The sequence below is a fragment of the Epinephelus moara genome, chromosome 17, assembly GCF_006386435.1.
Source record: "Epinephelus moara isolate mb chromosome 17, YSFRI_EMoa_1.0, whole genome shotgun sequence".
NCBI lineage: Eukaryota > Metazoa > Chordata > Actinopteri > Perciformes > Serranidae > Epinephelus > Epinephelus moara.
In genome coordinates, this window is record NC_065522.1 from 30,940,963 (window position 1) to 30,955,927 (window position 14,965).

The 14,965-nt window shown below is 40.5% G+C and overlaps 1 protein-coding gene across 2 annotated transcripts; it reads right to left on the reverse strand.

Annotated features, from left to right (window-relative positions):
• Window positions 1-2,834: 2,834 nt before the first annotated feature.
• LOC126404345 (uncharacterized) lies at window positions 2,835-14,049 on the reverse strand. Of its 2 annotated transcripts, none has more exons than XM_050067528.1 (10): window positions 13,810-14,049; window positions 11,145-11,198; window positions 10,320-10,459; window positions 7,592-7,760; window positions 7,011-7,040; window positions 6,513-6,592; window positions 5,509-5,599; window positions 5,324-5,431; window positions 4,237-4,407; window positions 2,835-3,963 (listed from the first exon to the last, which is right to left on the reverse strand). In XM_050067528.1, the coding sequence occupies exons 1-10, from the start codon at window positions 13,841-13,843 to the stop codon at window positions 3,821-3,823; spliced, it is 1,020 nt and encodes a 339-aa protein (XP_049923485.1). In that variant the 5' UTR covers window positions 13,844-14,049; the 3' UTR covers window positions 2,835-3,820. The 2 variants fall into 2 exon arrangements, with proteins under 2 accessions (XP_049923485.1, XP_049923484.1); XM_050067527.1 differs by having other exon boundaries at window positions 7,011-7,043.
• Between the last annotated feature and the right edge of the window lie 916 nt (window positions 14,050-14,965).

A 14,965-nucleotide genomic window follows, 5' to 3' on the forward strand; every position in this document is an offset into this window, starting at 1 on the left:
GTCACACCAAGAGATGTGACCTCAGTGTTACAGGTAAGCTGACATCGCTCCTTATTCAGTTAAATAACACATTGTCCATGACAAATTGTGTGTGCCACACAGTCATTCAATGTAGAATGGTATGATCCTGAATATAAAACAGCCACTTGCAAACAAAAGTCATACATATATAGTTAGATTAAAAATACCTGTTGTTCCTATTCTTATATAAATATTTAAAGTGATCACCACAGCTGTTTGGTCTCCACCAACTCCCGTGAAAGTATTTGGCTTTTTAGCTACTAAATGCTTCTCTTTCTTTCTTCTTGAGGTACTTGTACATTACTTGAATATTTCTGTTTTCTTTAGCTTAATTCTTACACTGCTCTACACTTTGGCTTGGGCTTTTGTATATATGTATATTATTAATATAAAATATGATCAATTAATAAATTACATTAGTGTATAAAGTAATTCGAATTAGCACCACCTTCACTGGCTGCAATGTTAAAGTGATGTTAGATATTATTCATGCATTAATAGTTATAATTTAATATACGAGTTATTCTTTACTTTGAATTAATGTTTACGGAAGATTATTGTCTCATATTTGTTTAATCTCTCTGCAGCCGCCAGACCTCTACTTGTGAATGCAACATCAAAGCCAGCAAGCAGAAGAAGGAACGGGCTCTATGCAGGATTCGGTTTATTCATAATTTTATTTATAAATATATAATATATATATATTAATCTCGAATGGGGAACCATTAATAAATTTTGCTCCTCTGATCTCAAAGGTCTGGCTGGTGAGTACTGCATTAAAAGTTCTTTTATATATTCTGTGGCCAGACCATGAATTGCCTTATGGGTGATTAATATAATTTTGAACTGAATTCTAAAATTAAAGGGCAGCCAGTGCAAAGATGCTAAGATTGGTGTGATATGACATGACCTTCTTGATTTGGTTAATAATCTAGCTGCTGAATTCTGAATAAGCTGTCGTTGTGAGAGTGAGAATTTAAGCAGGTAAAGAGTGAGTTATAATAGTCCAGGCGCGATGATATAAAAGCTTGAATAACTTAATATATATAAACATGATTGTACTCAGCATCCGTTGAAGTGTCTTAGTGATGAGCTCAGGGCTCATGAGTTCTGAAGTCTTTATTGGCCTTATAATTCAGACTAAAACATACAAACACACAGTCTGTGCTGTGGTGACCTGTCGAACTTGCTAGTTGCAGGGTTCATAAAACCAGCTGATATAATTAAATTTACCAGCTTAGTTTCAAGACAAATTCAGAGAGGAGGCAAAAGTGCTTTCCTTTTGGAACCTTTGTTAACCAATTGGGCTGCTGCTGCCAGCCTGTGATCTGCAGCATAAGTTTTAGCGTCTTCTCTCTTTTCTCCGTTCTGCCAACAAGCATTTTTATTGTCTTCCTGCAACAACTCATCTGACTTCAAAACAGAACTTCTGCTTGAGCAAAACTATGTTAGACAATAACAATAAAGCTGTCAGACACATAGTCTCACATTGTTAATATATCTGTAGCATAACCAAGCACTTTCAGTGGACATATGTTAATGTCCTGAAGGGTTACAATACAGCATTTTTTTGCTGCTGCCAGCTGCAGCACTTTCTCTTAATACTGGGCCATTTACAAAAAAAAAAAGTTTGGTCCCATTTCCTCCCCTGTTCTCTCGCTTATCCCCAGTTCCTTGAAGAATTCAGCAGATTTTCACTCTTGATCATGACTGAGAACTGTGGGGAGAGAGAGTTTTTATGATTTCATTTCTTTAATAAAATGATGAAAAGAAATACATGTCTACATTGTAATTTTCTGGTGAAGTTTTTTTTCCCAAAAAAGTTCATTATATTTTATTGTTTGGCAGTTTATATAGAAGATGTTTTTCAGCAAACTGGGTAAATTTCTACTTGATGATCTGATGTTTAAGGATTAAAAGCCAAATTGTATATGATCTTCATGATGCAGAACAAACAACAGATGCAGGCAGCACATAAACTGTGGAGTCACAGGTAAATACTGACAGCATGTCCTGCAATCTAGTTTTTTAGTTTAATAATCAAGTTATACTCAATTTCCACAAAAATATGCACTATGATGAAATCATTCAACTTTATACAGTTTAATAATACGTGGTTTCTGGACTGACGGCTGTACTGCATAAACAAGTTGTTAGTATTTAATCCACTAGGTGGCACTAACAGCTTGATAAAAGACAAACCTCTGTTTTTGAACATGCAAGCTCGAAAGACCTTAATGTCTTTGTTTTGTTTGCACTATTGTACTGTTCTGTTATAATTTCAATACAAATATTAGTTCACCCAGTTTGTTCTTAATGTTTGAGTCAGTAAGTGTCATCAAAAGACAAAGTAAAGTTGTTAAGAAATACAACTTGAATGCTTTATGCATTATATTATTTTAAGTGGATAAGAAGACGCTGCAGGGTCTGGTGTCAGTTGAATATCCAACTGAAAACTAACTTCACTGTGGTGATAAAGGCAGCTGCGGCTGACTTGACTGCAGTGTTTTGGACTGGGTGGATGACGACATTTACGTCACAAGGACCAAAGTGGTCGCCGTGTTTGGGTGAGGGGTCATAACCTCAATCTACATCACTGCTTCTTGGTAATGGTTGACTGGAAGTTTATATTTGAAAAACATGTAAGAGAAAGCAGATGGACCCACTTTAACATAAATGGGCTGTGCAGAAAGTAGAAACAGATAACAAAAACTGTTGTGATCATCTGTACTGTGCACACCAAGAATAATAAAATGTCAGAGAGCAAAAATACATAATAGAACAAGACAAAACAAAACATGTTGAACTGATCTTAAAAGTTTTTTTATTAAATTTTTACAGCTTTATTACAGAGTGTACAAGAGTTACAGCAAAAACAAACTGTTTTTCTTTTATAAGTAGAATAAAAACTCTAAATAAAGAATTGTTACTGGCTTAATGGCTGGAAGAAAAGGCAAATGATAAGCCACTGGAAAAACACGTATTTATGACAAAAACAAAATAAATGAAAAACATCAGTTTTACTGTAAAACAATAAGTTATACACTTGTATGTCAGTTTGATCCAAAGCTTACCTAAAAAAAAAGCAAAATACAGCAGTGAAATGTATTTTATTTATTTCTCTTGCATTGTTTTCTAGCCTATAAACAAAAAAAAAAAAGATTGAGGCCTATTCATTAGAAAATGTCAAAACAAATACTGCAAATCACAACAAACAGCATGTATCTATACTTTTATCATATAGAAAACATACGTACAGTAACTGTGGCTCACATTATTTTGTCTCTACAGGGCCACAGAAATGCAGTAGAAATTAAAGTTTATTAATAGCTTGTTAGCATATTGCTGTAGTTTGAGAAACTGCGTCAAGCTGATTATAGCAATTAAAAGACTACTAACTAATGTTAAACTGAAATAAAATAAAGTGTGCTACTATTAAAGGCTCCAGCTAAAAATGCCTAGTCATCATGCTAGCTCGTTAGCTTAGCTAGCTAACGAAGAGTCCAGGTAACCTGAGCTAACATGTGTCTGCTGAAGCGAGGACAATAAGGTTACTGTGTCAAAACATTTCGATAAAAACGACCTTATCAGACTGTATATTTTACTAAATGCATCTAAATGCACCACAACAAAATGCTAAAGCTAGCTTTTTATGTTTACAGCCTGTAGGCTGAGATTTATACGCCTGAACTGGCAGATATTTCTGGCTAGTTGCGAGCAGGCTGGAAATAAAAGTCAAAAATCCTCCTGGCTTTTATGTTTTGTTTCCAGGTTGAACTTGGGGTCATCATTGAAGGTGCTAAGAAGAAGAGGGAGAGGAAGAGAAGGAGAAAGGAGTGAAGGGGAGAACAGAAGATGAAGCTTCAGGGGAGGTTAGGAACTGATCGCACCACGCCGGTTCGTCAAGGTTTATTTCAACAAATGGGTCACTGGAACAAACCGCTGAAGAAAGGAGGAAAAAACAAGTGTGAGACTTTCAATATTAACTCAAAGATATTTGGAAAAATGTGCTTTTCTTCTCTTTTTGGACGTTAAAGTCTTGGCTGACTTTTTTAGCCTAGCTTAGCACAAAGACTAGAAGCAGGTTAGCTCCGTCAAAGGCCCCTAAGAACTCAAAGTTTGGTTAAAGCAAACTCAGTTCTGAACACATGTTGACAGATATTAGTTGAAAGCATACGAAGACTGGGATGTAGCCTAGCATTTGACGTATCTTACATGGGTTGTTGTTGTTTTCGTTCTGCTGCTCCTCCCCAATACCATCGAAGAACAGGTTGGTACTGCTCAGTGGGCTGGGAGTCTTATCAGCCGGGTTGTCGTCCAGCGAGGGACTGGAGTTACTGGCGGGTGAAGGCTGCAGACCGTTTGCATCTGGCTGTTCCTGTGGAGCTGGAGTGAGCAGAAGAAGGGAAGGAAAGGTAAGGCGAGTTTAACATTTTTTGAGTTCACCAAAGTTTGTGAACTTAAGGTGTAGACTAGAATTTGATGACATATTCAGGTTATATGGACAGAAAGGAAATGAGACAGTCAGGACCCCATCGTCTTCTGTCATCTTCTGTGCTCTCACATTAACTATAATTAACTAATGGAGATTTTATTAGGCTACTGAACATCACAGCTTGATCAAATGAAAGCTGTGTGAGACTTTTAGACCACAGCTATTTAAGGAAACTAACGATGACCTAATGGAAAAACAACGATAAAACAAGAACAGAAACTGGCGTAATGGTGAGGATGTGGAATATCAGATCGTTGGTTTGTTGTGCTGAACTCTAGTTTTTGGGACCAACCTAGGAAACTTTGGTAGTTACACATTTTGTTTTCTCCAACAGCAAATTAAGCCCTGTAGATCCCTGCCAGATCGACTGTTCGCCTTTTTCCTGTTCAAACATTATACTCCTGTTGTGTTTTGATGGACTAACAAGTGCTATTACATGAAAGTAACCAGTGGTGTAGCGGTAGTTGATGAGGTGGGTGTGCAATTGGGTAGATGGGTAGGTTACCAAAGAGGAAATGGGTATACTCTCTTATATTCCAATGGCTTTTTGGCAAAAAGAGGTGCGTATACCTTCCACCACACCATTGTCAGTAACCCCTGTGTTTGCTTGGTACAACTGACCTTTCTTATTTTAATGAGTCATGTAGTCTGTGATAGATCAACGTTTTTCAAGTGACTGAATTCAGAGTATTTTAAATCAACCATTTGGCCAAATTTCTCCTTGCCTTCACCACGTGGTTTGCTGTCTGAATAGTTTTTAATGTTACTGACATCAGATGTTACATTGCAGACAGCAAAAGCACCAACCGGTCTCTCCATTGGAGCCGTGTTCCTCCGACTGTAAAGGTGTGCCGTTGGATACTGGAGGAGGTGAAAGGTCATCGGTGGTCACTTGGTCTTTAGGAGCTGGTTGATCTGAAACACAAACCTCACACACATCAGGATATGCTCATATGTTAGAGTAATTTTAATGTAACCACACAAACACATACCCAGGTCATCCAGGTAGACTGGTTCAAAGGTGCCGATGGGTTCGTCAAGATGGTTGGCGGGAACCTGACGATGGAGGTCAAACGAGTACGTCTGGACAAGCAAATGAACAAACAAGCAAGTCAGTAATATTGAAAAATGCAACATCAGAACATCGATGAACTGCCTTCATTGTGACATGAAATGAGTGGGTGTGAAATGGAGATGCACCGACTGAGCGGCTGGTGACATGGTCGATTCTCAGCTTCATCGGCCATGACTTTTGACCAGCTAGTCTAGAGATTCTCGGCTGTTTAAATTTCTATGAATACACTACACAATGGTTCACTTCACATGTGCAGTGGCACAGACCGTAACCGACTATTGTCACAGCTGCTGCATCCTGATTCCCAACACCACAAATACTGAAGCTTTGTCCCGCCCAGCCTGTTTTCATTTTGAAGTCGTCAAATACCACCGCTTTGTCAGTGATTCCAGCATCAGACTTTGACACTAGAAGCTACCTTTCGCATCCGTATGATACGCTGTCTGGTGGCATCAGTTGGTAACATGGCTTGATGGAACCTTTTGCAGTAAAATGATACGCCGCCAGTCGGCCAGTCTGCACCTGTCGCGGTAGTATGATATGCAGCTGGATGCCGTCGAAATGCTGCCAGTAACAACATAATATAAGGAGCTAGAAAGTCCTTAACCAGGTAGGCCGATGTTCGCCTCTCATAAGAATGCAGAGCCAAACCAATAACCTGGAGCACTTTTATGTTTTGAGATTTGTCTGAGTGTTTAATTATAAACACACTACTGAATTTTAGCTGAAGAAAAGTTACAAAAATGTTTGTGTACTACTGACAGTTATAGTTCTGACAAAGAAAAAAAAATGGAGTCTGTCAAAATCAGAAGGTCAAAATTTAAAAAAGTTTACATTTGGAATCGGCCAAGAAAATTGGTGCATCTCTAGTATAAAATAGGAATTTTAAAGGAAATATCTCCAATAATCTTATTCTCTTACCCTGGAGACTCTCCTGAGAAAGTAGAGGATGGCACACAGAACAATGATCACCAGGATGATCAATACCAGGATCGCGTAACCTGCAGACAGAGACACAGAGGGCTGATTCAGTTTTATCAGCATCAGGTACTGTGTTAGAAATTAACTTATATGTCCACCTGTGACTCTGCGGCTGGTTGAATCTAAAATCTACCAGCCACCCAGTAGATCACAGTTGTTTTTGGCTGGTGAGTGAAGCAAATCTAGCAGCCACTTGCATATTTTACCAGCATTTGGCTGGCGCTGATGTCCAACCCTGATCAGGAAGTATATGGGGGCTCATATGTGCCACTTGTATAACCAATGAATTAATTATCAAGACAAATAAAAATTAATTAGTCAATCATTTATTAGTTTATTCATATACTTTACACTATATAGCGTGGGGAAGAAGAATAAATAGAACATTCTCGTTCGGCCTGATAAACAACACAAACATATAAAGTAAAACATCCTTACCCCAGGACGAACCTGCTGTGCTTGCGATTGCTGCTAAAAGAGACAGAGAGCTGGTTACTGCTCAGTACAGTTCAAATACAGTGTCAGTTCATGCCCCCTTGTGGACAACAGAAGCAAAAGAAACAGACGGACAAACTTATTTTCTCAGTTAAATCATTAAACATTTTGGCTATCGAATGTCAGGAAACAGAAAAAATCCAAAACCCACAGATACACTTACTTTAATGTCAATATTTAACAACAAAAAGCATCAGATCGTCTCATTTTAGGAGCTGCAACCAAAAATTTTATATTTCTGCTTGAGAAAATGAATCGATTGATTGATTATCAAAAAGATTTTTTTTTCACTACAGTTCAAAGAAAAATTATAATTTTAAACTTGATGTGTAGAAGAGCTGGTAGCACTTACTGTGTGCTAAAGTGACATACAAGGCATTGTGTGTGTGTGTGTGTGTGTGTGTGTGTGTGTGTGTGTGTGGTGGTTACAGAGAGTATGAGCAGTTGTGGTTTGACACACAGGAAGACAAACTTGAAGCACATGACTCGCAAATATGCCTCCTGCATCCACACCACTAAGGTACCTGTTGTCGGTGAGGCACTGGTCGTCGCTATGGCGACTGTCGTCACAGTAGTGACACCATCCCTCCCGCCTCCCGCGGTGCTGACCGGGGCTGTCGTCTGCGCTGCTTTGCCATTGACTTCCTGTGTTGTAACCACGTCGTCTGTACTCTGTGGTCCTTTTTCTGGAGTCTGTGAAAGACGTCGAAGGAAGATTACAGTTTGTGTCAGAACTGACTGGATTCGGAGGCCTCTGATTGGCTGATGGATGTCTCAAATATATATTCAGCTTTATGTGTTGATTTTTGATGGTTGGTTCTGTTTTTAAACTGTGAAGACAGCGATGGAAGACGTATATGGGTGCATGCTGCACAAAATACATAAAGTTTTCGCTTTAAGCATGGCACTTGAGGCTTAATTTCCCCTTAGCTAAGGCACCTACATGAAGGTGATGCATGGAAACCCTTAAAACTTTTCCTCAGGAAAGGAAAAACATTAAGGCGTTAACTGCATTTCGAGAGAGTTTACAGCGGTAAAATTCTACAATATCCGTGTTTGTTTCGCTCTTGTGACACCTAAGTTCTTTGTCCTTAGTCTGACTAACACACCCAGATAATGTGATTGGGAGTCGAAATTCCTCCTGCATGTATACAGTCAATTGGACCTAAACCAACTAAGGCGCTCTGAGCATGTTCCACAGATTCCCCCCCGGGCTTTGACCCAGAAGTTGAATAGCATTAAATGCGTAACAAAAGAAGAAGACGGTGACATGTACAGAGCTGTAAAGTTGTCCACCATGGTACCAGTTAGCTGCTAGCTAACTGTAGCTAACTTGTTTGTTGATTGTTTGGTCTGTGACGTAAAAGGTCAACAGGAAAAAGGTCCAATACTAACAAGCTGAAAGAGGGCATATCTCCACCTATCGTAGAGGAGTCGCACATACTTTGGTCATTAAATGGATTCCCCTCCCGTGCTTGTATACTGGGACAAGACAGTCAATGAAATGGCCTGGTCGAGCTGTAACTGTAGCTCCACTTAACTGTGCATGTAAACATACTGACAGACTTAGTCCAGGGTCGTCGCACTAAAGTCTGGGCCCTGTGCATAAGCAGTTTCTCTTGTGCTCCTTTCGAAAGAAATGTATACAAAGTCAGTTTGCACTTCTTTGCCTTTTATTTCTGTCTTTTCTCTTTTGGAACCGTAATTTCCCTTCTTTCGTTAAAGACGTGACAGCGTATGCTGATGCTCCAGCAGTATCAGCAGTCACTTAGTCGGCTGTACTGTGTTAGAGAAAAATCGGATTACGGGCGGATTAAACCGTTTTGCACCTTCAAGGGGTGAGAGGGGTACCCTGGAAATCCAGAGTTCTCCCGAGAGCACAGTTTGAATTTGCTCGGCGAGTCACTCTGGCAATCAGTAATGATGCTCATTACCTATGCCCATGAAACCGAGCTGCACCAATCACATCGGTGTATCTGATATAGGCGGGCCAGAGGCGAGCTAAACAGATGATGACAGCGCTGCGACAACGAAGTCCAGAATCAGTCAGTAAACATTGCAAGATGGCTACGGATGAACACCAGTTGTCTGAAACGGCTTTGGCCGCTACAATGAACGAGTTAGACTTGACTTTTTCTCTAAAAGAGGAACAAAAGACGGCGCTCGAATCTTTCCTTTGCAAGAAGGACGTTTTTTCTGTTTTGTTTTCGGATACGGCAAGAGTCTAATCTACCAGTTAGCTCCGCTGGTAGCGCTCTGGATACGTCACCGCGTGTATTGTTCTGATTGGTTGTAGTGTTATCCAATTGCGTGCAGTGATATTTTCAAATGCATGCTTGGTGCTGCCCCTCGAGTTGGGCCATTTTCATTACTCATAGCCAGACCCTAAATCTTTCTATATTTGGGTCTGGATTTCCAGGCTATGAGAGGGGCCTTTAGAGAGCCTCCACTATGTTTTTGTAGACAAAGTTCAGTCTTATGTGTACATATGTCCTCTCCAAATGTAATCTATGGCACTAATTACTGAGAAGAAGAAAAAAAATCTGGCTTATTGAGGCCCCCTTCCCATTGGGTCCCTGGGCAGTCTGTCCCACGTTTCCCCCCAATGCGATGCCCCCTGACCTAGTCCCACCCATTGACTGTTTATAGACCCCTTTATAGACCCTTTTATTAGACTTTTTTTGGTGGGCGGGGCTTAGCTGGAGGCAAAACAATTCTCCGCAGACATTTGCCAGGGCTAGCTAGCAAGTTCTGTTGGCTTGTTTTAGACAATGAGGAAGATGATGTGAGTGGTGCCTTTAGAAATACTCATTCTGAGTGTCGGAGCGCACTCTGACACAACCTGGACTGGTCATAAACTCGAAGCACTGTCTGAATGTACCATTCGGTTATCCAGAGCACTCTCTCACCACTCGCCGAGCGGAGTGAATGTGTGATTAACTTAACCGTTGGTTCATTCATGTAGAAATATAACGCTCTGTTTCTTCCACCAGCAGGGCTCTCATTTTAGTGTAGAGCGTCAGACACTTGAGGAGATGCATCGTTAACCTCTCATCTTCCAGAAAGAAATAGTTTGCTCTCAGTCCCACAAAATAATCAACTCACAAAGACTTGAAACTTGCCTGAGAGCAGCTGTTTTCCGTAACTTTGAGAATTAGCAAAGCAACACTAGGAGTTCATGCTGTCAGTTTCATAAAGCAAAGGAGTTGTTGGAGGGTCACATGCTCCGGGCACATCTCTAAGATGACTTACCGTTATGTTTTGTGAAGACAGATCTGTTGCATTCACTGAGGTTTGAGTCTGAGGAGAAGGAGTGGGCGGTGTGCGGGCAGCGTCATTTTGAGTTGCATTTGCTAACATCAGTGGTGGGGAAGTAGTAAGGACAGGACCATCTGTGTCAGACATGTAGGAGACACAGAGAGTCAGTCAGAGACCTCAGAGCACACCCTCTCACAACACACTAGCACGGGACACATGCAGGATGTGGGTACTGTCACCATGACAGACAGTCCCTCAAGTATAGATGCAGGGTGTCATCAGTCAACACAGTTATGAAACACAGCACCAATTTAACTTGATATCAAAAGGCAGATTTAATCACATCCAGTTTTATCTGACATGACATCTAAATATACAGAGACTTCCCAAGTCTGACATCTTATCTCAGCTGAGGATTTTTGATAGTCCAGAAATGTTTAAGAAAATAATTCTATCATAGGATATGAATTTAGCAACTACCAGGACGCTGCTCCTGTGCGTCTTTCAAAATTCCTTTGTGCTTCTTCAGAGCTAAGCTAGTTTTCCAGACTGAAGTTCAATTAAACAAAATCCTTGATAATATTGAACAAAAAAATCTTATGAGCTGCTGCAGGGTTAGCGAGCTAGCTTGCTAACGAGGTTGGCTATGCTAACAAGTAAACTTTGCACATCCCATCCTGGAGTTCGAACCAGGAACACTCTTACAGGGAGGCAACAATGCTAATGCACCACCATGCAGACATTTTTAAATATATGTCAGAAACATAAAAAATCACTTGTTAATCACGTCCAGTGTCACTGTACCTTTCTTTACGTTACCTTGAGAAACAGCAGTTACATTTTGTCCTCTGGAAATTGAAGAAGTTGCTAGAACTGAGACAGAAAGAGACAATAATGAAACATAAAACAAAAGACATAATTTAAATAAACCTTTATGAATTACCCAGATTCTGGCTAATGTAATCCAAAGGCATATCTGTATGCACTAAGAAAACAGAACACTTATCTGCACACATGCTCTAAAGTTAACAGGTATACTTGTTGACAGCTAAGGTCGTGGTTTGACTTTACAGATCTGCAGCAAATGTGTGAAAAAGGACAAACACCGGTGTGAAAATGTGAGTCGAGAAGTAAGATCGAAGCAGGACAGAAGACTGATGACAAATGAGCGCATTAAAACAGCATATCTACACATTTATTTGTCTACAGTGACCTCTGACCTTTGACCTCTGTGCTGTTTTGACCTGTGAATTGGTGCCTGATCATCTGTTGACATTATCTGATTTATTTAATATTTTAATATGTAATGCATTCATGTTTTGTGCCATGAATTTGCAAGCAAAATACGTTTTTTAATATTTTCTGTCTTAACATATCAAGACTTTTTGAGAAATCAGTGGACCAAATGATTGCTCAGTGTCCCTGTCATTTGACCTTTTTATAGCTTCATATTGATGACAGAAAAGGCTATGCTAGATGTGGACTGGCCATCTGGCAGACCAGGCAGTTTCCAAGTGGCCCGACGAGCCTTATGGGTAGACACAACTGTCTTTTTTGGTTCGTCCATTGGTATATTTTCTTCGTTGACACTGGGCTGGCCCAATCACATTTTTAAGCCCCTCCCCGTTTGGGCTCAGTGCCGTCATTAAATGGTATCTGCAACAAAAGGTGTGCCAGCATGATTTATACAAAACACGAGGAAGGTGCGGAGATATATTTTAACTTTTACACTTTTTACACCCGTTTAGCAACTCGCTGGCTGCTCAGAGTATCTTTGTCTTGTCTCTCGCTCTCTGATAGTCTTTGTAACATGTTGTCAAGCCTGTTAAAAATAAATGCAGGTGACCTTTTGCTAAGCCCCGCCCCTTTTTGATGGTCCAACAAGCTGTCAGAGTAAGCATGGAGCCCACACTGTCACTAACTGCACTCCCTGAAGAAATATGATCATGTTTTTGGAGAAATGAAAGAGTGATTCCAGAGAGAAGCAGACAGAGGGGTCTACAGTCTGTGTNNNGGCTATATCTTCTGTAGCTAGCTAGCTAACCCTACACTTTTCAGGGTTTGATTTTGGTTTTGGAACAGGGAAGAAACGTATATCTTTTTCCAACCTCTCCAGGTAACGAGTATCATTAATACACGACGTGCCCCAGGCACAACATTTAGCTCCACATCCACAAAACCAGCCTGAAAATGAAGGAAACCTGAAACGACTGCATTAGAGCTGTGTTGTTGTCGGACCCTGGTCATCTTATGGTTGGCCAGTCTGCTTCAGTGGCATGACTTAGCAAAGGGTCAATTGGCACTTATTCACCAGCACGGTGACACTTAGAAAAAGAGGGTAAGTTTTTGGCTCTGATTTACTTTAGTTATCTTTATTGTTTGTTGAATAAACCACCATAAAACACATCTATGGATTTCAGCATGACTATATTTCAACGAGTCACAGTTACGAACCTACTCAGCCTCTTCGCACCTTTTTTCATTGATAGTCGTCGCTACAGATACAGAATGTGTTCTTGTACTTTTAAATCCTGATCCCATTTTAGTGGCAATCCTAAATATATAGTAGCACATATGCTGGCTCGAAAACCCATAGGCGCAGATTTTGGAGGGGAAAACAAGGGACATACCTCCCTCAGTATTTACATGTGCATTTGTCCCCACCAATAAAACATGAAAGTATCATTTCATGCTCCCTATTTTGACAACATTAAAGACATTTCCACTATAAATAGATGCAGAAAAGCCAAAAATCTGTGCATAAAACTAAACCTGAATGCAGGAAATGAAGTGCTAAACGCTCAAAAAAGAGCTCCAGAGCCTCTCTTTAATATGTTTCCCAGACATTGAATGTATCATATCATATATAATACATGACTTATATTTGTGTGATTGATTGTGGTCCGAGCCAAAATTCCAGGGCCCACTTTTTTGAGTCCATCTCAGGACTATGCCGAAGAAGAAGGTCACGTAACATAAACGTTGAGGTGATGGTAAAAATAACTGTGTTTACCCCTCTTTTCCCTGATAATTCACTTTTAGTGTCGAACTTTTCACTCAGATTTCTGCCTTTGTGTGCTCTGTGTTACTTCCTGCATATGGCAGATGTTTCTGAGTCCTTGCATGAACCTTGATGTCATTTAAGTACGTTCAAGTGTGTATTTAAGACTAAATCAAGGCCCTGAAAGTGTTGGTAAATAAATGGATGGCAGTGGAAGCAGCTGAGTTAGAGAGATTTCACCAGATCAGGAGGGAAACCACGAGGCTTTCTGCAGCGTCTGATTGAACGGGCGTGAAAACAATCTGAACTTGAGCCTGGAAAGTTTTGAATTTCAAAGTGCGAGTGAGCGTGGGAGATCTGCTTACGCATTTCAGTCAATAACTTGTATGTTTATGTCAATTCATTAGCACTCTGGAAAGCAACATTAGTAAACGAAAGTAAGTTTAAATCTAAACTGGGGTAAGGTGTTAGAGCTGAACTCACCGAGGAAGCAGAGGCGACTCCACAACTTCATCATGTCGACGAATTTACTTTGCTTTCTCTCGCTCTTAAAATATGTTCCTAAAGATGATGGATGATCATCGGCGTGTCTGTTGAGTGTCTGTCCTTTTATTTTCTTTATGTTGTTCCTTTTTCCACGAACCCTTTTCCTCTTCCTCTGCCTCAACTCTCACTTCTTCTCTACGAGCTTACTGCTTTGTGCTCTCTTTCTTCCTTCCCCCCTCTTCCTATCTCTGCGGCTCTGTCTCGCTCTCGTCGTGTCTCTCATCCCACCTGCTACTCACTGTTTGCCTCTCTTCCTTCTCAGCTTTATTCTCAGTCTTCTTCTCTTTCTTTTAGTCTGTTCTAACACTGTATGGCCAAAAGTATGTGGACACAGAACAGCAGTTTGGTTAAGGCCCCTTAATGCAACATCTTACAATGATATTTTTAGACAGCAGTGTTTTTCTAACTCTGGTGAAGTTCGACTCCTTCTTATTTCAACATGAAAATTACCACCGTGCACAAAGCCAGCTCCATAAAGAAATAGTTTCCCCAATGCCCTGACCTCAGCCTGGAACAAGCCAGACCTGATCACTTGACATCAGCGTTGGAGCTCACTGATGATCTTGTGTCTGAGTGGACAGTGAAGAGTGGAGGCTGTCATGGCACCTGATTAATGCCTGTGATTTTTGAATGACATGCTTAGCAATCACATATGGTTGTAATATATAGGTGTCCACATACTTTTGGCCATATCATGTACATCTTGCTTTTTCTGTTTCTGGTACTTTCCGCCTGCTACAGTCTCTTTTTTTCTGTACCCTAACCTTTTCCTTTCCCCCCTCGGTGTTTCGACATCTCGACACACCCCCTCCCCGCCCCTATCCCTCTACCCTCTAAATCACTCTCGGTATCAGTATTCAGGAACTGAGTCATCGACCGCAGCGCTCGCTCCACACAGACACAGGATGCTAGCTCAGTTTTCGGCTTCTCTGCTCGGTAGCTCACCAGGAGGACCTGCTTAGTTAGTGTTAATTCTCACTCTGTCATGTTTGAAGCCACAACATTCGGTACAGACAACCTTTAACGCCCCTGCAGCTTATTTTTAAACTATAGAATGGCAGACTCTTGCAAAGAAAAAAAGGTGTAGGACCAG

Coding starts and splice junctions, on each gene's coding strand:
- LOC126404345 (XM_050067527.1), bottom strand. CDS start 13,843: ATGATGAAGTTGTGGAGTCGCCTCTGCTTCCTCG. Junction 7,761..10,319: donor TGTCTTCACAAAACATAACG/GTAAGTCATCTT, acceptor CGTCTTTCACAG/ACTCCAGAAAAAGGACCACA. Junction 5,600..6,512: donor TTCTCAGGAGAGTCTCCAGG/GTAAGAGAATAA, acceptor TTGCTTGTCCAG/ACGTACTCGTTTGACCTCCA.